This window comes from Spea bombifrons, chromosome 7 (assembly GCF_027358695.1).
Source record: "Spea bombifrons isolate aSpeBom1 chromosome 7, aSpeBom1.2.pri, whole genome shotgun sequence".
Classification (NCBI taxonomy): domain Eukaryota; kingdom Metazoa; phylum Chordata; class Amphibia; order Anura; family Pelobatidae; genus Spea; species Spea bombifrons.
In genome coordinates, this window is record NC_071093.1 from 21,506,851 (window position 1) to 21,525,121 (window position 18,271).

The 18,271-nt window shown below is 41.0% G+C and overlaps 1 protein-coding gene across 2 annotated transcripts in view; it reads right to left on the reverse strand.

Annotated features, from left to right (window-relative positions):
- ABAT (4-aminobutyrate aminotransferase) overlaps window positions 1–18,271 on the reverse strand; it is a 335,639-nt gene that overhangs the window by 265,756 nt on the left and 51,612 nt on the right. For both annotated transcript variants that reach the window (XM_053472272.1, XM_053472273.1), the window contains exon 2: window positions 8,712–8,812. In XM_053472272.1, the coding sequence (XP_053328247.1) occupies window positions 8,712–8,775 (64 nt within the window). In that variant the 5' untranslated portion in view covers window positions 8,776–8,812. The remainder of the gene's footprint in view (window positions 1–8,711; window positions 8,813–18,271) is intronic.

Sequence of the window (18,271 nt, forward strand, 5' to 3'; positions counted from 1 at the left end):
GAGAGGTCTAAATCTAGAGGTGTGGCGGTTCTTTTGGTAAACATACGCCATTTCTCGAGACGGCTCATATGTCTGACCCTAATGGTCGGTTTCTTTTTGTCAAGGGCACTATCGCGGATTCCGTTTATACTTTTGCTAATGTGTATCTCCCTAATAGGCAGCAACACCGTTGCCTTTCCAAGATTCTGCGGTTATTGCGCTCCTTCCAAGAGGGTCTCTTGATCCTGGGCGGAGATTTCAATGTGGCTCTTGAACCCAGACTGGATACTTCCGAAGGGCACTCCTGCACTCCCCCGCATGTCTCCCAAAAAATGAAAGCTCTACTTCATGATCTTCAGCTAGTAGATTGCTGGAGAGCGCTTCACCCCTGTGAGACTTGTGAGATCTCCACGGCCAGGAGACTTTATACTAGACTTGATTATCTCTTCCTGCCATACTACCATCTCCCCAAATTGCTGTCTGCCCGTTATGGTCTGATTACCTGGTCGGATCATGCACCGTTGATATCGTCTCTGACCTCGACGCTGACCCGACCTGCGGCGACGACATGGCGTCTTAACGAATCACTTTTTACGGACCCGATAGTTCAGACTGACACACACTCCCTCCTGACTAACTATTTCACGGATAATGCTACCCCGGACGTATCCCCTCTTACTGTGTGGGAGGCCCATAAATGCGTAGTTCGCGGTCATTTAATAAAGGTCGGGTCTGAACGCAAGAAAGCTGCTGCGTCCGCCCTAGGGAAACTATATCACGACATCGCGACGTTAGAGCAGGCCCATAAAGATTCTCTTACTGATGCTGCCTTCCAGCAATTGGTTCTTCTGCGTAGAGACCTCTCTTCGTTGTTGGTCGCTAAAGCACGGCGCTCTTTTCTGAAGCCGAGGGCCCTTTATTATGAACACGGGGACAAACCAGGTAAATATTTTGCTAGGGCCCTGTGAACTCGCTGCCGACCATATTATATCCCTAAGATACGCCCAGCGGACGGTTCCCACCGCAGGCTTCCCAATAAGTTTATGTCTGCCTTCACGGACTATTATTCTAATCTATATAATCTGTCTGGTGCCCATTCGTCTGCTGATCAGGCTGCCCGGTCTCATACGATACGTGCTTATCTTTCCCAAACGTTGCGGAGGAAGTTGTCTGGAGGTGACAGAGGCGGATAGTATGGAGGCCCCTATCACTTTAGCTGAACTGGGGGTGGCAGTTAAGGCGTCTAAGCTTGGGAAATGTCCTGGCCCAGACGGGCTCCCTTTGATTTACTACAGGAAGCTGTTGAATGTCCTGGGGCCACGGATGGTGTGCTCATTTAATTCTATTTTGGAGGGGAGGGATATTCACCCACACACCTTGATGGCTAACATTTCCCCGATCCCCAAGGAGGGCAAGGATTTGAGGCAATGCAGTAGCTTCCGCCCCATTTTCCTGCTTAACGCAGACCTCAAATTGTTTTCAAAAATTTTGGCCACTCGTATGCAACGGTTTATCCCGTCCCTGGTACATCCCGATCAGACAGGTTTCGCCGGGACACGATCCCGCGATAGTACGCTTAGAGCGGTGAATTTAATGCATTATGTGATCTCCTCCAGGACTGAAACCATCCTCCTGTCAACAGATGCTGAAAAAGCCTTTGACAGGCGTGAGTTCAAAGAATACGGGGACTTGGCTAATCTCAAAATTAATCATTCAAAATCTGAGATCCTGAACCTTAATGTGGCTACGCTTGACGCTCTGCATTTGCGTTCCAGCTTCCCCTTCAAATGGTGTGAGGGGAAGCTGAGGTATTTGGGTGTCTAGCTTACGCGAAACCTGTCGGAGCTTTACCGCCATAATTTCCCTCCCCTGTTGTCTACTATTCAGAAGGACCTCAACGCATGGTCCCCTCAACATATTTCGTGGTTTGGGAGAATTAACACGCTCAAGATGGCTATATTGCCCAAGCTTTTATTTTTATTCCAGTCTCTCCCGATAGAGATCCCCCGGGCCTTTTTCACTTCGGTATGTTCCATGTTTCTGCGCTTCATATGGTCTCGAGGGCGCCCCCGAATCCAGTTTGACACCTTATGCAGGCCTAAATTAAGTGGAGGCGCGGGTCTGCCGGACCCCCTCCTGTACTTTCAGGCTTGCCACCTTTTGCGAGCCCTGGAGTGGTCCCATCGTCCTGCACATAAATTGTGGGTTGGTATTGAGGCCCAGGCGATTCCTGTGCCCCTGCACCACCTCTTGTGGTTGCCGCGTCATCACTCCCGAGCTTTCGCCCGCACCCACCCGTTTGTGAAGGCTACGCTACTCGCGCTACACTCGCTGCATTTATCGCACTCTCTGACGACGTATCCCTCACCCTTGACGCCCATTAGAATTAATCCTGACTTCCCGCAGGGACAGGTTGCTGGCCCTTTTCTGTCTACCACGTTGACGGACAGAGCTCCAGTTTCCGACTTCTTACTTGATGGCAGGTTGAGACCATTAGATACGATTCTACAAGGCAGGCCGCCCACCACCCTCGATAAATTTCACTACTGTCAATTGCTGAGTTTCTTCTCTAAATCCGCTCGCAAACATACCATGACGCGTGCTCTTACTACAGTCAGTTACCGTTTTCGCCTGCTTTTTTCCTTTTGCATCATACTGACCAATCGGTCTCTAGCTATCGGAAGTCGATTGTGCCTCACCTTCTGAACGCAGCGAAAGCCTTAATCCTGCTTCACTGGAAGGATCCTCTGTCACCTTCGTTTCGGGAGTGGATCCTGAAAGTGGAACATATCAGGACTCTGGAGGAGTTGGTCATGTCCTCTGATGATTAAAGTGAGAGGTATCGGAAGATGTGGTATTATTGGATGGAATATATTGAGAGCCCTGATGTTCGGGAGGGGTCGCTTTCGGGGTAGGGCGCTGTGCTGGTTTCTGGGAGCACCCTATCCCCCTCTTTTTTTATTCTTTTCTCTTTCTTCTCCCTCCTTCCTATCTTCTCTTCTCCTTCTTGTGTGCCATCCTTCCCCGTGTCCTTCCCTTGTTATGTCAGGGATGCTACATCTCTGCGCCGCCACACTTACCCCCATCATGTACTATTTTGATCGGTCCCTGAGACCCCCTATTCGACCTACAGTTTATGCCTGGGCGGATCTATGCCGACACGATTTTTGGTACCTTACTTTTGGTATGTCAATGTGATACGCAATGTGTTTTTCTTCCTGCAATGTTCTTACCGCTGTATATGCCCTGTGTTCGACTATGTTGGCCCACTGCGTTGGGCTCTATATCTGCCTGTATTCTGTGGATTTATGGACCCTTTTTCCCCACTTTGTTTTCCCTTCCTCACTGATTTCCTGTTCTGTTGTTGTGATAAAACAATAAAACATATATTTACAAAAAAATAAAAATAAAAACAAAATATTTTTCTCAATCATAGCTTTTATTAACAAACAATTGTTCACATAGTACATAGTGGTAAAACTTTTTTCCTATAGGGTCGTCTTATATTCAGGCTTTTTTCCTAAATTAATATTCAGATTTTGGGGGATCGTCTTATAATCAAGCAAATACGGTACATGGGTAAGAGATACCTCCTCTATTAGGTTTTGTTTTATTTTTTAATATGTTTTGTGCTATTCTAGGCTTTTTTTCCCAAATAAATTGATCAATAATATCTTGAAACTTCTTTAATATATTAGAGTGTACCCTCAAAGAGATTGTACGAAAATAATATTTTATTTCCACTACCATGATTTCTGGTGATAATCGTATTGCTTCTGCAAAGGGTTCTATGCTAAGGACATGTAATAATGGAGCCAAAGGACAACCATGGCGCATTCCATTACTTATCAGAAACCATTCAGAGTCCAACAAATGTCCTACAACTTTAGCCGACGGATTAGAATATAAAATCATAATATACTCTTTGAACAATCCAACAATTACGAAATTAAGTAATACTGCCTCTAGATAGGTCCAATTGACTCTATCAAACGCTTTTTGTGCATCAAGCGCAAGAAACACAGATTTAGTTTGAAAGCAGTTAACACTATGTATAAGATTTATTATTTTCCGAGAGTTGTCCATTGCGCTCCTCCCCTCTACAAACCCTGTTTGATCCTTATGAACTATAAAGGGAATAACCTGTTTTAATCTTTGTGCAAGGATCTTTGAAAATATTTTAATATCCAAATTAATTAAGGAGATTGGTCTATAATTAAAAGTTTGGGTCCAGCGGTAGCTTTTCCACTGACGAAAATTAGATAAATAGTCTCAATAGTATCGGAGCTATTATTTTCTTGAGAGAAGTATAAAAAAGAGATGAGAAGCCATCCAGACCTGGAGCTTTACTGGGTTTTAATTCTTGAATGGCTTTATTTACTTCCATTAATGTTATAGGTTGATTCAATATCTCGAGTTGTAAATCAGAGATCTTAGGTAAATTCAATTTTGCAAAAAATGTAGTTATATCCTGAGGTGGATGGGATTTCTCAGATAAATTATATAATGATTTATAATATCTAGCAAACTCATTTGAAATAACTATAGGGGAAAGATGATATTTTTCACCCTCTATGATCTTTTTAATCAATTCCAATTTATGTTTAGATTTAATCTTATTAGATAATAATTTCCCAATTTTATTACTTGAATAATACCATATTTGCTTTAAATATGAGAGCCTCCAGTTTATAATATCTAGTTCTTTTCCAATAATTTATTTTCTAATATTCTTTATCTCATGTAATTTAAGTAGATCGAATTCATTTTTATTTGATCCCTCTAATATAGCTTGATATGCAATTCAGAAAGAGAAAAACCCTTTTGTTTCTTTTCTCTTGCTCCCATCTTTATAAGTACTCCCCTCAAAAAGGCCTTAAATGTACATCATAGAATACTTTCCGACACCTCTCCATTATCATTATTCTCGACAAAATTTTGGGCCTCTGATATTAGTTTATTTATATTAGTTTATTTACTACATTTTTCAATAGGAACTCATTTAATCTCCAATTATTTGTGATTTTGTATTCAAAATTATAAGTAATTTTCAGAAACATTGGTGCGTGATCGGACCATGTGATATTACCTATCCTGGAATTTGTAACTAAGTTTAAAGTATTTGGGTTCATCAGAAAATAATCGATTCGAGAATAAGTTTGGTGTACATTCGGATAAAAAGTATACTCTCTCTCTAGCGGGTGGTACACTCTCCAACAATCATATAATGAGTTTCTAATCAAAAAATCTTGATTTCCAGGATAGGAGCTAATACCTTTCTTGGTGTTACCAGAATAGCTTCGATCTACTTTAAAATCCTGAACCACATTAAAATCTCCTCCCATAATTATAATACCTTGTTTGAGTAGGTCTATTTTCGTAATCAATTAATCAAAGAAACATAATGAAACCCGATTTGGAGCATACACATTAACTAAAGTATAAATAGTATCATTAATTTTAACTATCAAAATAATAAAACATCCATTAACATCAAGCTCTTCATTTATAGGCTCTATTTTCATTTTATTTGAAAGGATTATTGCAACCCCTTTTTTTTCATAGAGCCACTTATATTAGCTGACTATACGTAAGGATACATTTTAAATTTCCACAGAACTGAACATGTCTTAATCCAATGTGTTTCTTGTATAAAAGCGATGTCAATACTATTGTCTTGAAGCATTTTATATAGATGACCTCTTTTCTGGGGTGAATTTAGACCCTGGACATTTAATGTAAGTTTAATGACATCGCTATTTTGAACACATTTTTGTTATCCTGGTTACCTTACTCCTCCCCAAAGCATCTTTCATACTCATACACCAATTACATCTATTAATCCACACAATTAGGGTTACAACAAAATTCATCTTGTACAGATAGCCCTAATAGGTCCTGTATCCACCATAGGAATCTGGTAGGGGGAGGGGCAGAATTATCATTACCTTGGGTTAGTTAATATGAACCACGAATCATTTATATTTTTAATTGCGTATTGCTGTATAGGAAGGAAGGAAAAAAAAAAAAGAAGATGTATGCCAACTTCTATATATATCCTGACATACTCTATACGATAGAGGTATGCGATATATATCGTGTTCTTTAATTGTGTATTTAATGTGTAATATTAGATCATTATAATATTTAAATATATTATGTTATATGTGCATAGCAATTTAAACATTTATCAATCCAACTATAATATGTGGTATATGCAGTGTACAGGTGTATTTAATTATATGTGAATTATTAGGTCTTGAAGGTATTATATATAAATAATGCAGAATATAAAAGTATGTGAAAGCGTTAGTGAAGATATATCAACTCATAAGAAAGGGGGAAAAAAAGAAATAAATATTTTGTATTGTAATAGTGTATTTAACTATATGTGTAAAATTAAATTATAATATTTAGAAAAAATATATTTGTGTACATGGCAAATTAACCATCCACCGTATTGGCTCGAATATAGGCCGCACTCCCCCCCCTTTAAGTCTTTAAAGTGGGGGTGCGGCCTATATTCGGGGTCTAGCGCCCGACGCCCGGGACATGCAGTTCCGGGCGCAGAGCAGACAGCAGGGTTAGGATACAGATCCCCCGCAGCGGTGCAGGGGACCTGTATCCTACTCTCCGATACACTCAGGCAGCCTCCCCTGCCGGCACTTTCCACAGGGGGAGTGCCTGCACGGGATGTGAGTAAACAGCCCCCGCTGCCGGCACATCTGCACGATGTGCTTTAACAATCTCCTTTGCCGGGAATTCCCACGGGGGGAGTCCCGGCAAGGGAGATTGTTAAAGCACATCGTGCAGACGTTCCAGCAGCGAAAGGTTGTTAACGCTTGCATCGCCGCAGCCGGTGAACGTCTGCGCGATGTACGCTAACAATCTTCCTTGCCGGAAGTTGAATAGGCGTACTGCGTAGCTGTCCCCCGCCGGCCCTGCAAGACCCCGGTGAGTCTGCACCGGTAAGTCTGGGGGGGCAGAGTGGCAGCATTTCTCAGGGGGGGATAGAGTGGCAGCATATCTCGGGGGGGCACATCTCAGGGGCAGATTGCATATCTCAGGGGGGGATAAAGTGGCAGCATATCTCGGGAGGGGCACATCTCAGGGGCAGATTGCATATCTCAGGGGGGGATAGAGTGGCAGCATGTCTGGGGAGGGCAGAGTGGCAGCATATCTGTTCCACTAAGTGTGTAAGAAATTTTTTTCTTTAAAAAAGCACCTAACTTTTAGGGTGCGGCCTATATTCGAGTGCGGCCTATATCCGAGCCAATACGGTATCTATACCACTATAATATACAGTGTATAGGTGTGTTTGATTAAATGTGTATTAGATAAATCTTGTAATAATTAGATTATTTCATGTCTTGTGTATAAATAAAAAATACAAAATGTGAAAAAAATTTGTGAAATTGTTTCTGATTTTATCTGGGAGATATTATCTTCAAGGTCTTGTTTGATTATTTTTATAGTATCCCTCTATTAAATCTCTTATAAAATCCTGTGTAATTTCATGTTGAGTTGAAAAGGATGAAGCAACAGGTGATTCACCTTGTGATAATTCAAAATTTCTAATGGCTAAGGATTCTCTCCGAGCAGCTGGATTAGATCTGTTAACTTCCATTGTTGATACATTTGATTTAGGGGAATAGAATATATTTATTGGCTTGTTCTTTTCTTGTCTTTTTTTCTCTCTCTCTTTTAGGAGGCATTATAGCAAATATCAGATATTAATTTATAGTGGTGTAGAGAAGCTTAATTCATAGCTTAAGGTATCATATCAAATGGATCAAAAAGTGAATCAAAAAGTTTAAAAATCTTTGAAATTCATTCAATAATAATATGAATAGCTTATTTCACAGTTTCCATGGTTTGGAATATCGTACAAATCTCCAAAACTGTTATAAGAGTGCTTAGTTCATGAGGTTATTTCAAAATCCTAGTAACGCTTTCCATGGACTAATTTTACAACCAGCCTTTGCCAAGGTTTGCAGTAGCATTTTGTGTGTATTTTTCCCCCACACACGTTATACTTCAAGTATAAATTTATAGCTCCTAGTATATGTCACTATCACACAACGCCCAATTATGCGGTCAGCAACATCTCCCAAGTACAGTGGTACCCCACATGCATGAGTTTGTCAGGTTGTTTGGGGGCTAAAAGGCCACATTTGCGACCGTGCATTTTTCAAATTGATTGTTGTTGAACCCGGCCAGATCAGTTTACCCTATCAAATCATACACACACACACGCATGCATATACACTGCATGCATATACACACACACATATATGCCACTCTGTCCCGTGGCAGAGTGGCATATAGGAGGGTAAAAGGCATATCAGGGAGGCAGAGTGGCAGATAGGGGTTAAAAGGCATTTCTGGGGGCAGATGTGCATAACTGGCGGCAGGTTGGCAAATAAAAAGGAAATAAAAACAAAAAAAGATATATTTTTCTCAATCATAGCTTTTATTAAATATGAAAAAATAGTTTACATGAATATTTACTAGTAAAAAAAAGGCTCTCTTTTTTTCCTAAATTAATAATCAGATTTTGGGGGGGTTGTCTTATAATTAATATTACTACTAACCTTGGCAAACAGTTTCATCATAATTTGTTCAGCTGCTATCACTATTAAGGAAATACTCTACATGCAAAGGTTTTTTATGGCTTTTACAAGACAAGTTACAAGACACAAACTGGAAAATGTAAAACTACTATTACTTACGTGGCACAAATAAATGTTGCTGTAGAATACATGTCATGTGTCGAAACATCAACAGAGAGGCCATTTCCTTATACTTTTTTTTGACACTTCAGTCTTCAACTCTGAAAGATAAAATACAAAATTTTAATCTGAAAAGGGTATATTTCTTTTAAGTATGAATGTTTTCATCATCACCTAGTCACATTTTGGTTCCATTCATTATTTGCAAACCATTTAGGGTTTTAATCAGTTACACCCAGGGGACTAGTATCAAACAAACATAACCCAAAAAAAAGAAAGGTTCCCAGGACCTTCTATAAACCAAAGACAAGATGCAAGTATTTTTCCTGTTAAATATCATGCATAATCTTGAGGTATAATTTATGTTAGATTGATCAAATAGGTGAGGAATCTGACCACCATTTCTTTTCAAAGTTATAATGTATTCCATATATCAGCAGCAGGTAAGTGGTATTATAAGTATACCAACAGCATCTCAACCAGCAACAAGAAAGTTGAAGTGCCCCCCCCCCCCTTTTCTAGTGTGTAATTAGTTAAGGGTTAATTAATTCTAGTGTGTAATTAAGGGTTAATTAACTAATTAGTGTGTAATTAGTTAAGGGTTAATTAATTAACTAATTAGTTAAGTGTGTAATTAATTAGTTAATTAGTGTCTAATTAGTTAAGATTATACTCAATAAACTGTGTTGCTCTGTATAAAGGAAGAGGTTAAACTCACAAAGCTTGCTCATAGTAAGGGCTTGAATTGCTTAAGTGACTTGCGATTACGGAAAGTAAAGTTGTAAAGAGAAAGTATGGTAAGCTAGATATTTTCAATTCTGTAAATACGCACATCACTCAGTGTAATCTCACTGGAAATCTCACTCAGTGCACATCATGCCATATGTATGCATGCATGATTGGAACAGCAGTTCCTGGGTCCATATTGCTGTGGCAATTGTGAACAATTGGTCTCTCTGGAAGCTGAGGTTGGATCTCTGAATAGGCACATTGTCAATCACTGAGCAGAGTTCAGATGGGGACCCTAGCAATGAGGGAAGAGATCAGTCAAAAGGGAGCCAGGCGCACAGCTGGGTGACAGTTAGACATGGTTAAAGTGGGGGAGGAAAGAGGAAGAGGGAAGCCAGTCCAGAGTTTCTCCATCCCAACAAATTTGCCCATGTTGTGGAGGCAGACTCAGAGGTGGGATTTCTGGAAAGTGCTGTTCGCCCTAACAGCCAGGAAAGCAGCTCATCCAGTGTGCAGGGGATCCGGAAGGAAGAGAAGCCCAGGCAGGTTGTGGTGGTAGGGGATTCCATAATTAAGAGAACAGACATGGTAATCTGCGGCTTTGAACGCAGCAACTGAATGGTTTTCTGTCTCGCGGGGGCCTGGGTTCAGCACGTTGCAGTCAGAGAGGACAGATTATTGGTAGGGACTGGTGAGGATCCAGCTGTCTTGGTGCACATAGGTACCAATGGCATAGTAAGAGGAAGATGGAGTGTCCTAAAAGGGGATATTTAATTAAAATAAATGAGTATCAAAAAAGGGGGTTAGATTTAACCTCTTTGTACATCAGCCTTAATAAACTATCGGTGGAAAACAAAAAATAACCTACACAAGAGCTGTCAAAGACAGTGTTTGAGATCCAAAGACAAATAGACCAGCATTTAATGGAAAGGATAGCCCAGAACATGAGAAAATTGAAATTGAGGTTTTATTGTAGAGGAAACAAAACCAATAAGTTGCTCACTTAAAAATACAAAAAACAACTAACCGTATTGTAAAATTAGTGGCTGGAATTAATAGCTATATGACCCCTAAAGAAATCGGTTAACATTTCAATGACTTTTATAAGCAATTCTGCAATTTACCGAATTGACAACATTATTTAGCTAAAACAAACATACCTCAAATTTCTCAAGTTTTTTTTTTTAAGCACCCCAATTACTCAGGCAGAGGTGGAGAGAGCAATTGCATCTTTGGTTAAATTTAAAACTACAGGTCCTGATGGATTTAGCCAACTTATTCTTTAAGACTTTTAAGAATTGACTCAGTGGCCATTTTGCAATGTTTAGTGTTGCGGTGGAGATGACCCAAGCAAACATTCTGCCCATACTTAAACAAGGAAAAGACCCCCAGAATGTAAACAGCTATCGACCAATATATTTGATAAATGTGGATGTCAAGCTTTTCTCAGTTCTGGCAGAGTGATTAAAGACAATAGTAGATTCAATTGTACATGGTGATCAAATAGGTTTTGTTCCTGGAAGATCTGCATGCCACTACTCGAGGAGAATGGCTGACATTATCGATGCAGCAGAAAAAAAAGGCACCCCATTGCGGACAATATCTGTCTATGCCAAAAAGGCATTCGACAGGGTTGGCTGGAGGTTCTTGAAATATACTTTGTTGGCATTTGGCATCCAGGGCCCTTTTGAAGGTATCTAATGTATTGGATAACACCACCTCCCTTGGAAGTGAATTCTATACCTTTATTGTCCATACTGTAAAGAATCCCTTCCTTTGTCGTCTATGAAACCTGCGCTCTTCCAGTCTCAGAGGGTGACCTCTTGTTCTTTGTATATTTCTGTTAATGAACAGGTCACTTAAGAGTTTGTAATATTGGCCCTGCATAATGTTATCATATCCCCTCTGAGATGCTGTTTTTCTAGCGTATATAATTTTAACTTTTTTAGTAACTCATAACTAGTATCTTCCAATCCCCTTATCAATTTCGTAGCCCTCCTTTGCACTTTTTCTAGTTCCATAATGTCCTTTTTAAGGACCGGTGCCCAGAATTGTGTTCCTCCCTTGAATCAATACCTCTTTTTATGCATGCCAAAACCTTATTGGCATTCGCAGCTGCTTGCTGGCATTGCGCACTGTTGTCAAGTCTGTTATTCCTAAATCCTTCTCATTGGTAGTGTCCCCCAAGGATATTCCATTTAAAGAATAGGTTGCATTTCTATTATTTTTACCATAATGCATAACTTTGCATTTCTCTATATCTGCCACTTGCACGCCAAGTCCCCAACTCTGTCTAAATCTTCCTGCAAAGAAGAAACATCAAGATTAGTCTGAATTACCCAGATTAGTCTGAATTTAAGATTGTTTAATGAAATAACGTGTCAGGCACGTCATAGGTCGTAAAGTGACTTTTTCCGTGACATGCCTGACCTGTGAATGGATGTTAAGGGGTTAAAAGTTGAAATATTGATGATAACAGAAAATTGTATGAGGCTGGTCAGTAAGAGTAAAAAATGAAAGTAGCCACTGTGGTACTCCACAGAAGTGGCCAAAATTGTAAAAAAATAAAAATAAATAAATAAATAAAAACAAGTTAGCCTTTAGTAAATACAAACGAAAAGTGAGGAAGATAAACAGATCTATAAGATTAGGCAGAAAGAAGCAAAGCAAGTTATAAGAGCTGCCAAATCACACACAAAAGAGAATTGCCCTGTCAGTAAAAAAAAAAAGGGAGATAAAACAGGTTTTTAGGGCTGCAACAACTAAATCGATAAAATCGATATAGATAAAATTTGTTCGCAATGAATTTCATTATCGATTAGTTCAATCGATTTCATCGATTATAAGATGAGGGTTTTTACAGAGCAAATGCTCTGAAAAATACCCGTTTTATAATGCGACCTTAAATAGAGATCGGATAACAACACTAAGATCCCCCACAGTGCGGCAGGGGACACGGATTCTTCTGACAGCTGGTAGGCGTCTGTGCTTGATATTCACCTACTTTTGTGAGTGTAATCAGAGTATCTCTAGTCTGCTTTTCCCAAACACACTACACTATTGTGGGATTTGTTTTTGTTTTTTCTCGCGATGTATAGGCAGTGTGGAAAGCCTGGTGGGGCAGGTTGGGAAATAAAAACAAGAAATGCATTTTTAGCAAAGTTTTTTTATTCTGCCGTTTGTTTTTAACATCCTGTTTGTTCATTAAATTATTTTAAACAAATGAAAAATTTACATAAATTTTTTTTTATCAGATTAATTGAAAAAAATAATCGTTAGTTGCAGCCCTACATGTTTTATATATATATATATAATATAGATATATATAGATATATAAATGAGAAAAGGAAAGTAAAACAAGGATTAGTTACCGTATATTCCGGCGTATAAGACGACTTTTTAACCCCAAAAAATCTTCTTAAAAGTGGGGGGTCGTCTTATACGCCGGGTACTTACCAAGCCGGAGGTTCCCACGAAGCCACCAATCTCTCTAATCAGTACGCGCCGGCTATTGATGCCGAGCGCAGGGATGCCGTCATGTCCCGGCGCCCGGCATCAATTGCCGGCGCGTAGTGATGAGGGAGCAGGGAAGCTGAGGTCTGAAGTGCCAGACCTCGGGCTTCCCGAGGTCTGGCACTTCAGATCTCGGCTTCCCTGCTCTCTAATCACTAGGCGCCGGCTATTGATGCCGAGCGCAGGGATGCCGTCATGCCCCGGCGCCCGGCATCAATTGCCGGCGCGTAGTGATGAGGGAGCAGGGAAGCCCGAGGTCTGGCACTTCAGACCTCGGCTTCCCTGCTCTCTAATCACTAAGCGCCGGCTATTGATGCCGAGCGCAGGGATGATGTCATGTCCTGGCGCTCGGCATCAATAGCCGGCGCCTAGTGATTAGAGAGCAGGGAAGCCGAGGTCTGAAGTGCCAGACCTCGGGCTCCCACAACTGGATGGAAGAAAGAAGACAGAAGATAAGGTAAGAGATGGGGAGAAAGGGGGGAGAAATATATAGATATATACACACACACACACACACACACACACTGGTGTGTATATATATATATATATATATATATATATATATACTGGTGTGTGTATATATATACATACATACATATACATGTGTGTGTAAAGGCAGGGGTGTGTGGTGAGGGCAGTGTATAAATGTGTATGTATGGACAGGCATATGTGTAGATATATATATATAGATTTATATATTTTATATATATATATATATATATATATATATATATATATATATATATATATATATATATATGTGTGTGTGTGTGTGTGTGTGTGTGTGTGTGTGTGTGTGTGTGTGTAAGGGCAGTGCATGTATGTATATGTCAGCAAATCACCGGTAAGGTACATCGCTTGCCGTGATTGGCTGGTTGTTGTACGCTGGGTAGAGGGGTAGTCTTATACGGCGAGTATAGTCCAAACTCTATATTTGGACTGTAAAAGTTGGGGGTCGTCTTATACGCCCAGTCGTCTTATACGCCGGAATATACGGTAGATTAAAAAGAAAAGGAAGGTATGTAGAAAAGGTCGCGCTGCCAGAATGCAGGAACAGGAACCGGAGCGCAGCGTTTAGTAGATAATGCCCCAAAAATCAGTGTCATAAAGGAAGCCAAGGTTCGGTACACAGGAGGGAGACAAAGTCCAAAAGGCTAGCCGAGGTCTGGTACACGAGAGGAGGTAGTCAGGATAAGCCAGGTCTGGTACACGAGAATCAATATAGGAGACACAACGGACGTAGCAATAGGAAAGCTCATTGCTCGGTTTTAAACTTTCCGCCCATGACGTAACTGAAGAGTGCTCCCGTCTGCACTTGTTCGGGAACAATAAAGTTACGTGAAAGGCCGTGTGCGCCCTCTAGCTGCAGCCACGGAGGAGGAGAGGACCGGACGCCATGCTGGATACGGTACCCGCAAGAAGCGGATATTTTGGTGAGTTGCGGCGGCGGGGTCTGTTCATCTCTAGTGGGGAAATTAATGGAAACTATGTTATAGGATAGGATTGTTGAACACCTGAAGTCACGTGGGTTTCAAGATCAAAAACAACATGGGTTTACCTCAGGAATATCATGCCAAATCAAGGTGGTGCAGTAGACATTGTGTATCTGGATTTTAGTAAGGCCTTTGGCAGTGTCCCACGTAGAAGACATCAATAAACTGCAATCTCTGAGTTTAGATCCCAACATTGTTGGATGGATTAGGCAGTGGCTGAGTGACAAACAACAGAGGGTTGTAGTCAATGCCTTATATTCGGAGCTAGGTCTTGTTACCAGTGGGGTACCTCAGATCTGTGTTTGGAGCCACTCCAGCAATATTGCGTAAGGTATTGATAGTAAGGTATGTCTTTTTGCCGACAACACAAAAATTTGCAATAGGATTGATGTTCCTGCAGGGATAAGCCAAATTTCAAAAGATTCAGGTAACCTGGAAAATGACCAGAGCTTTGGCAACTGGCATTTAATGTGGATAGATGCAAAGTAATGCATCCAGGGCTAGTTTGTATATGGAGAGGTATTAGCAGTAGAAAGAGGGAAGTGCTTATGCCGTTGTACAGATCACTGGTGAAACCTCACTTGGAGTATTGTGTACAGTACTGGAGATCTTATCTCCAGAAGGATATAGATATATTGGAGAAAGTTCAGAGAAGGGCTCCTAAAATGGTTTTACAGGATAAAAATAAATAAATAAATAAATAAATAATTACCAGGAAAAGTTAGAAGGATCTTAACATGTATAGCCTGGAAGAAAGACATGACTGGGGGGATATGATAAACATTTAAAGGGAATTACCGTATTTGCTCGATTATAAGACGAGGTTTTTTTCAGAGCAAATGCTCTGAAAAATACCCCTCGTCTTATAATCGGGGTCGTCTTCTAATCAGACCTCAAATAGAGGTCTGATTAGGAGACTAAGATCCAGATCCCCCGCACCGCTGCAGGGGACCTGGATCCTCCTGTCGTCGCCCCCCCCCCCCCACACACACACTTACCGGTGCTCCCGGAGGTGAAGTTGGCAGCGGGGGTTTGTATGCGTCCGTCGCAAACACCTTCCCCGACTGTCAGAGATCAGAGTTCCAGAGTTCCTGATCTCTGACAGCCGGGGAAGGTATTTGCGACGGACGCATACAAACCCCCGCTGCCAACTCCACCTCCTTCCGGCTGCCGCGGAATGAGACGTCAACCCGCTGCCCCGGCAATACAGCAGGAAATTGGAAGCACCGGTAAGTAAGTAAGTAAGTGTGTGTGTGTGTGTGTGTGTGTGTGTGTGTGTGTGTAGGGCATTTCTGGAATGCCTTACACCCCTATATGCCACTCTGGCACTTAGGGGGTTAAAAGGCATATTATGGGGCAGAGTGGCATATAGGGAGGTATAAGGCATTTCAGGAGGCAGAGTGGCGTTAAGGGGGCATTTAATTGTGCACTCTGCCTCCTGAAATGCCTTATACCTCCCTATATGCCACTCTGCCCCATAATATGCCTTTTAACCCCCTAAATGCCAGAGTGGCATATAGGGGTATAAGGCATTTCTGGAGGCAGAGTGCTCTATATAATGCCTTTTAACTCCCTTAATGCCACTCTGCCTCCTGGAATGCCTTATACCTCCCTATATGCCACTCTGCCCCATAATATGCATTTTAACCCCCTAAATGCCAGAATGGGATATAGGGGTATAAGGCATTTCTGGAGGCAGAGTGGCACATAGGGGGTCAAAAGGCATACCATGGGGCACAGTGGCATATAGAGGGTTAAAAGGCATATCATGGGCCACAGTGCCATATTGGTGTGGCAAGCCTGGGGGCAGATGTGCGTAACTGGGGGACAGGTTGGAAAATACAAGAAATAAAAACAAAAAAAAAATATTTTTCTCAATCATAGCTTTTATTAAAAAAAATAGTTTACATGAATTAACATTTACTGGTAAAACTTTTTTCCTTTAGGGTCGTCTTATATTCAGGCTTTTTCTTTTTTTCCTAAGTTAATATTCAGATTTTGGGGGGTCGTCTTATAATCAGGGTCGTCTTATAATCGAGCAAATACGGTAATATGATAAAGGAAAAGAGTTTATTTAAGAGGAGAAATACTACTACTACTACTACTACTACTACTACTACAACAAGAGGACATAGGTAACATCAGTAGGGCTGCAACAACTAATCGATAAAATCGATAATCGATAATGAAAATCGTTGCCAATGAATTTCATTATCGATTAGTTGAATGGATTTTTATCGATTATAAAGTTTTTTTTCAGAGCTCTGAAAAATACCAATTGTTTTATAATCCGTTTGTGACTCACAGCAGCAGTTACTACTTACAGTACCTCCCTGCAATCACTGCTGATTGACTGCAAGAAGGGACAGGGAGAAAGAAAGGGGTGGGGCCAAACTGGCAATCGGCTCCACCCATTCGGTATCGCATCCACATGGCTCAGGAACTCATCTGAGTATAAAATTAATATTTGGGCTGCTGAAAGTTAGGTGAGGTGGGGGTTAATTTAGGGGCAGTTATAGTTGATGGGGTGTTTAGGGTTAATTTAGGGGCAGTTGTGGTTGATGGGGTCTTCAGGGTTAATTTAGAGACAGTTATGGTTCATGGGGTCTTCTCTTCAGGATTAATTTAATGCTGAGGACTGAGGGTTAATTTAATTAGGTTAATTTAAAGTGCAGTTAAAGGTAAAGGGGGGCAAACTGAGGGGAATCTAAATCCTGGGGGCAGTGAAGATTATTAATGTATTTATTTATAAAAGTATTGTGTCTGTGAACGAGTCTGCAAATCTATGAGTGCACTATGGCATATCAGGGGGGTATACGGCATACCTGGGGAGGACGGAGAGACATATCTGGGGGTATAAGGCATATAGGGTATATAAGGCATATGTGGAGAGGGTGGAGTGGCATATCTGGGAGGCAGTGTGGCATGCCTGGGCTCAAATGTGCATAACTGGGGGGGCAGGTTGGGAAATAAAAACAAGAATCAAATAAAATGCATTTCTTTTCTACCGTTTGTTTTTAACATCCTACGTTGCTTTATTAAATTGTTTTAAATAAATGAAAAATGTAATTTTTTTTACCGATTAATCGAAAAAATAAAATATCGGCCAACTAATAGATTATGAAAATAGTTAGTTGCAGCCCTAAACACCAGGAAATATTACTTTACTAAAACAGTAGTGGATGCATGGAAAGCCTTCCAGCAGAAGATGTTTATACAGTGAATCCTTATCCTATATCTAGCTTAGCCTTATGCCTATCCCATGCTTACTTAAATAAGTAAACATGGGATAGGCATAAGGCTAAGATAGATATAGGATAAGGCCAGGGACTAAGGAAAGTACTGTATTTGCTCAATTATAAAAAGGTTTTTTTTTAAAAAATACCCCTTGTCTTATACTCAAGGTCATCTTCTAATCATGACTACATGACTAAGATCCAGATCCCCCACAGCGCTGCAGGGGACCTGGATCCTCCTCTCTGGCAGACTCTGCCGGCACTTCCTCTGGGGGCTTCTATGACGGAGCGCCGGCATCACGTGACCTTCTGGTGCTCCACCATAGAAGCCCCAGCGGACGTGCCGGCAGCAGCGGATGTTGTCTGTGCTGCTGCCGGCACTTCCGCCGGGAAATTTCCACCGAATGGTTCTTATCTGGCGTCTGTTTCTATGTGCTTTACATTTGTTGTTTAGCCAATTTTGGATCTGAGCACAGATACGGCAAATAATTTGCAAACAGTATAAAGACAGCTGTAATAGTAACTCCCAGAGATAACCCAGATGTATCCTCCTGTTGTCCCTAAAATCACTTCACAATAAAGTGGACGA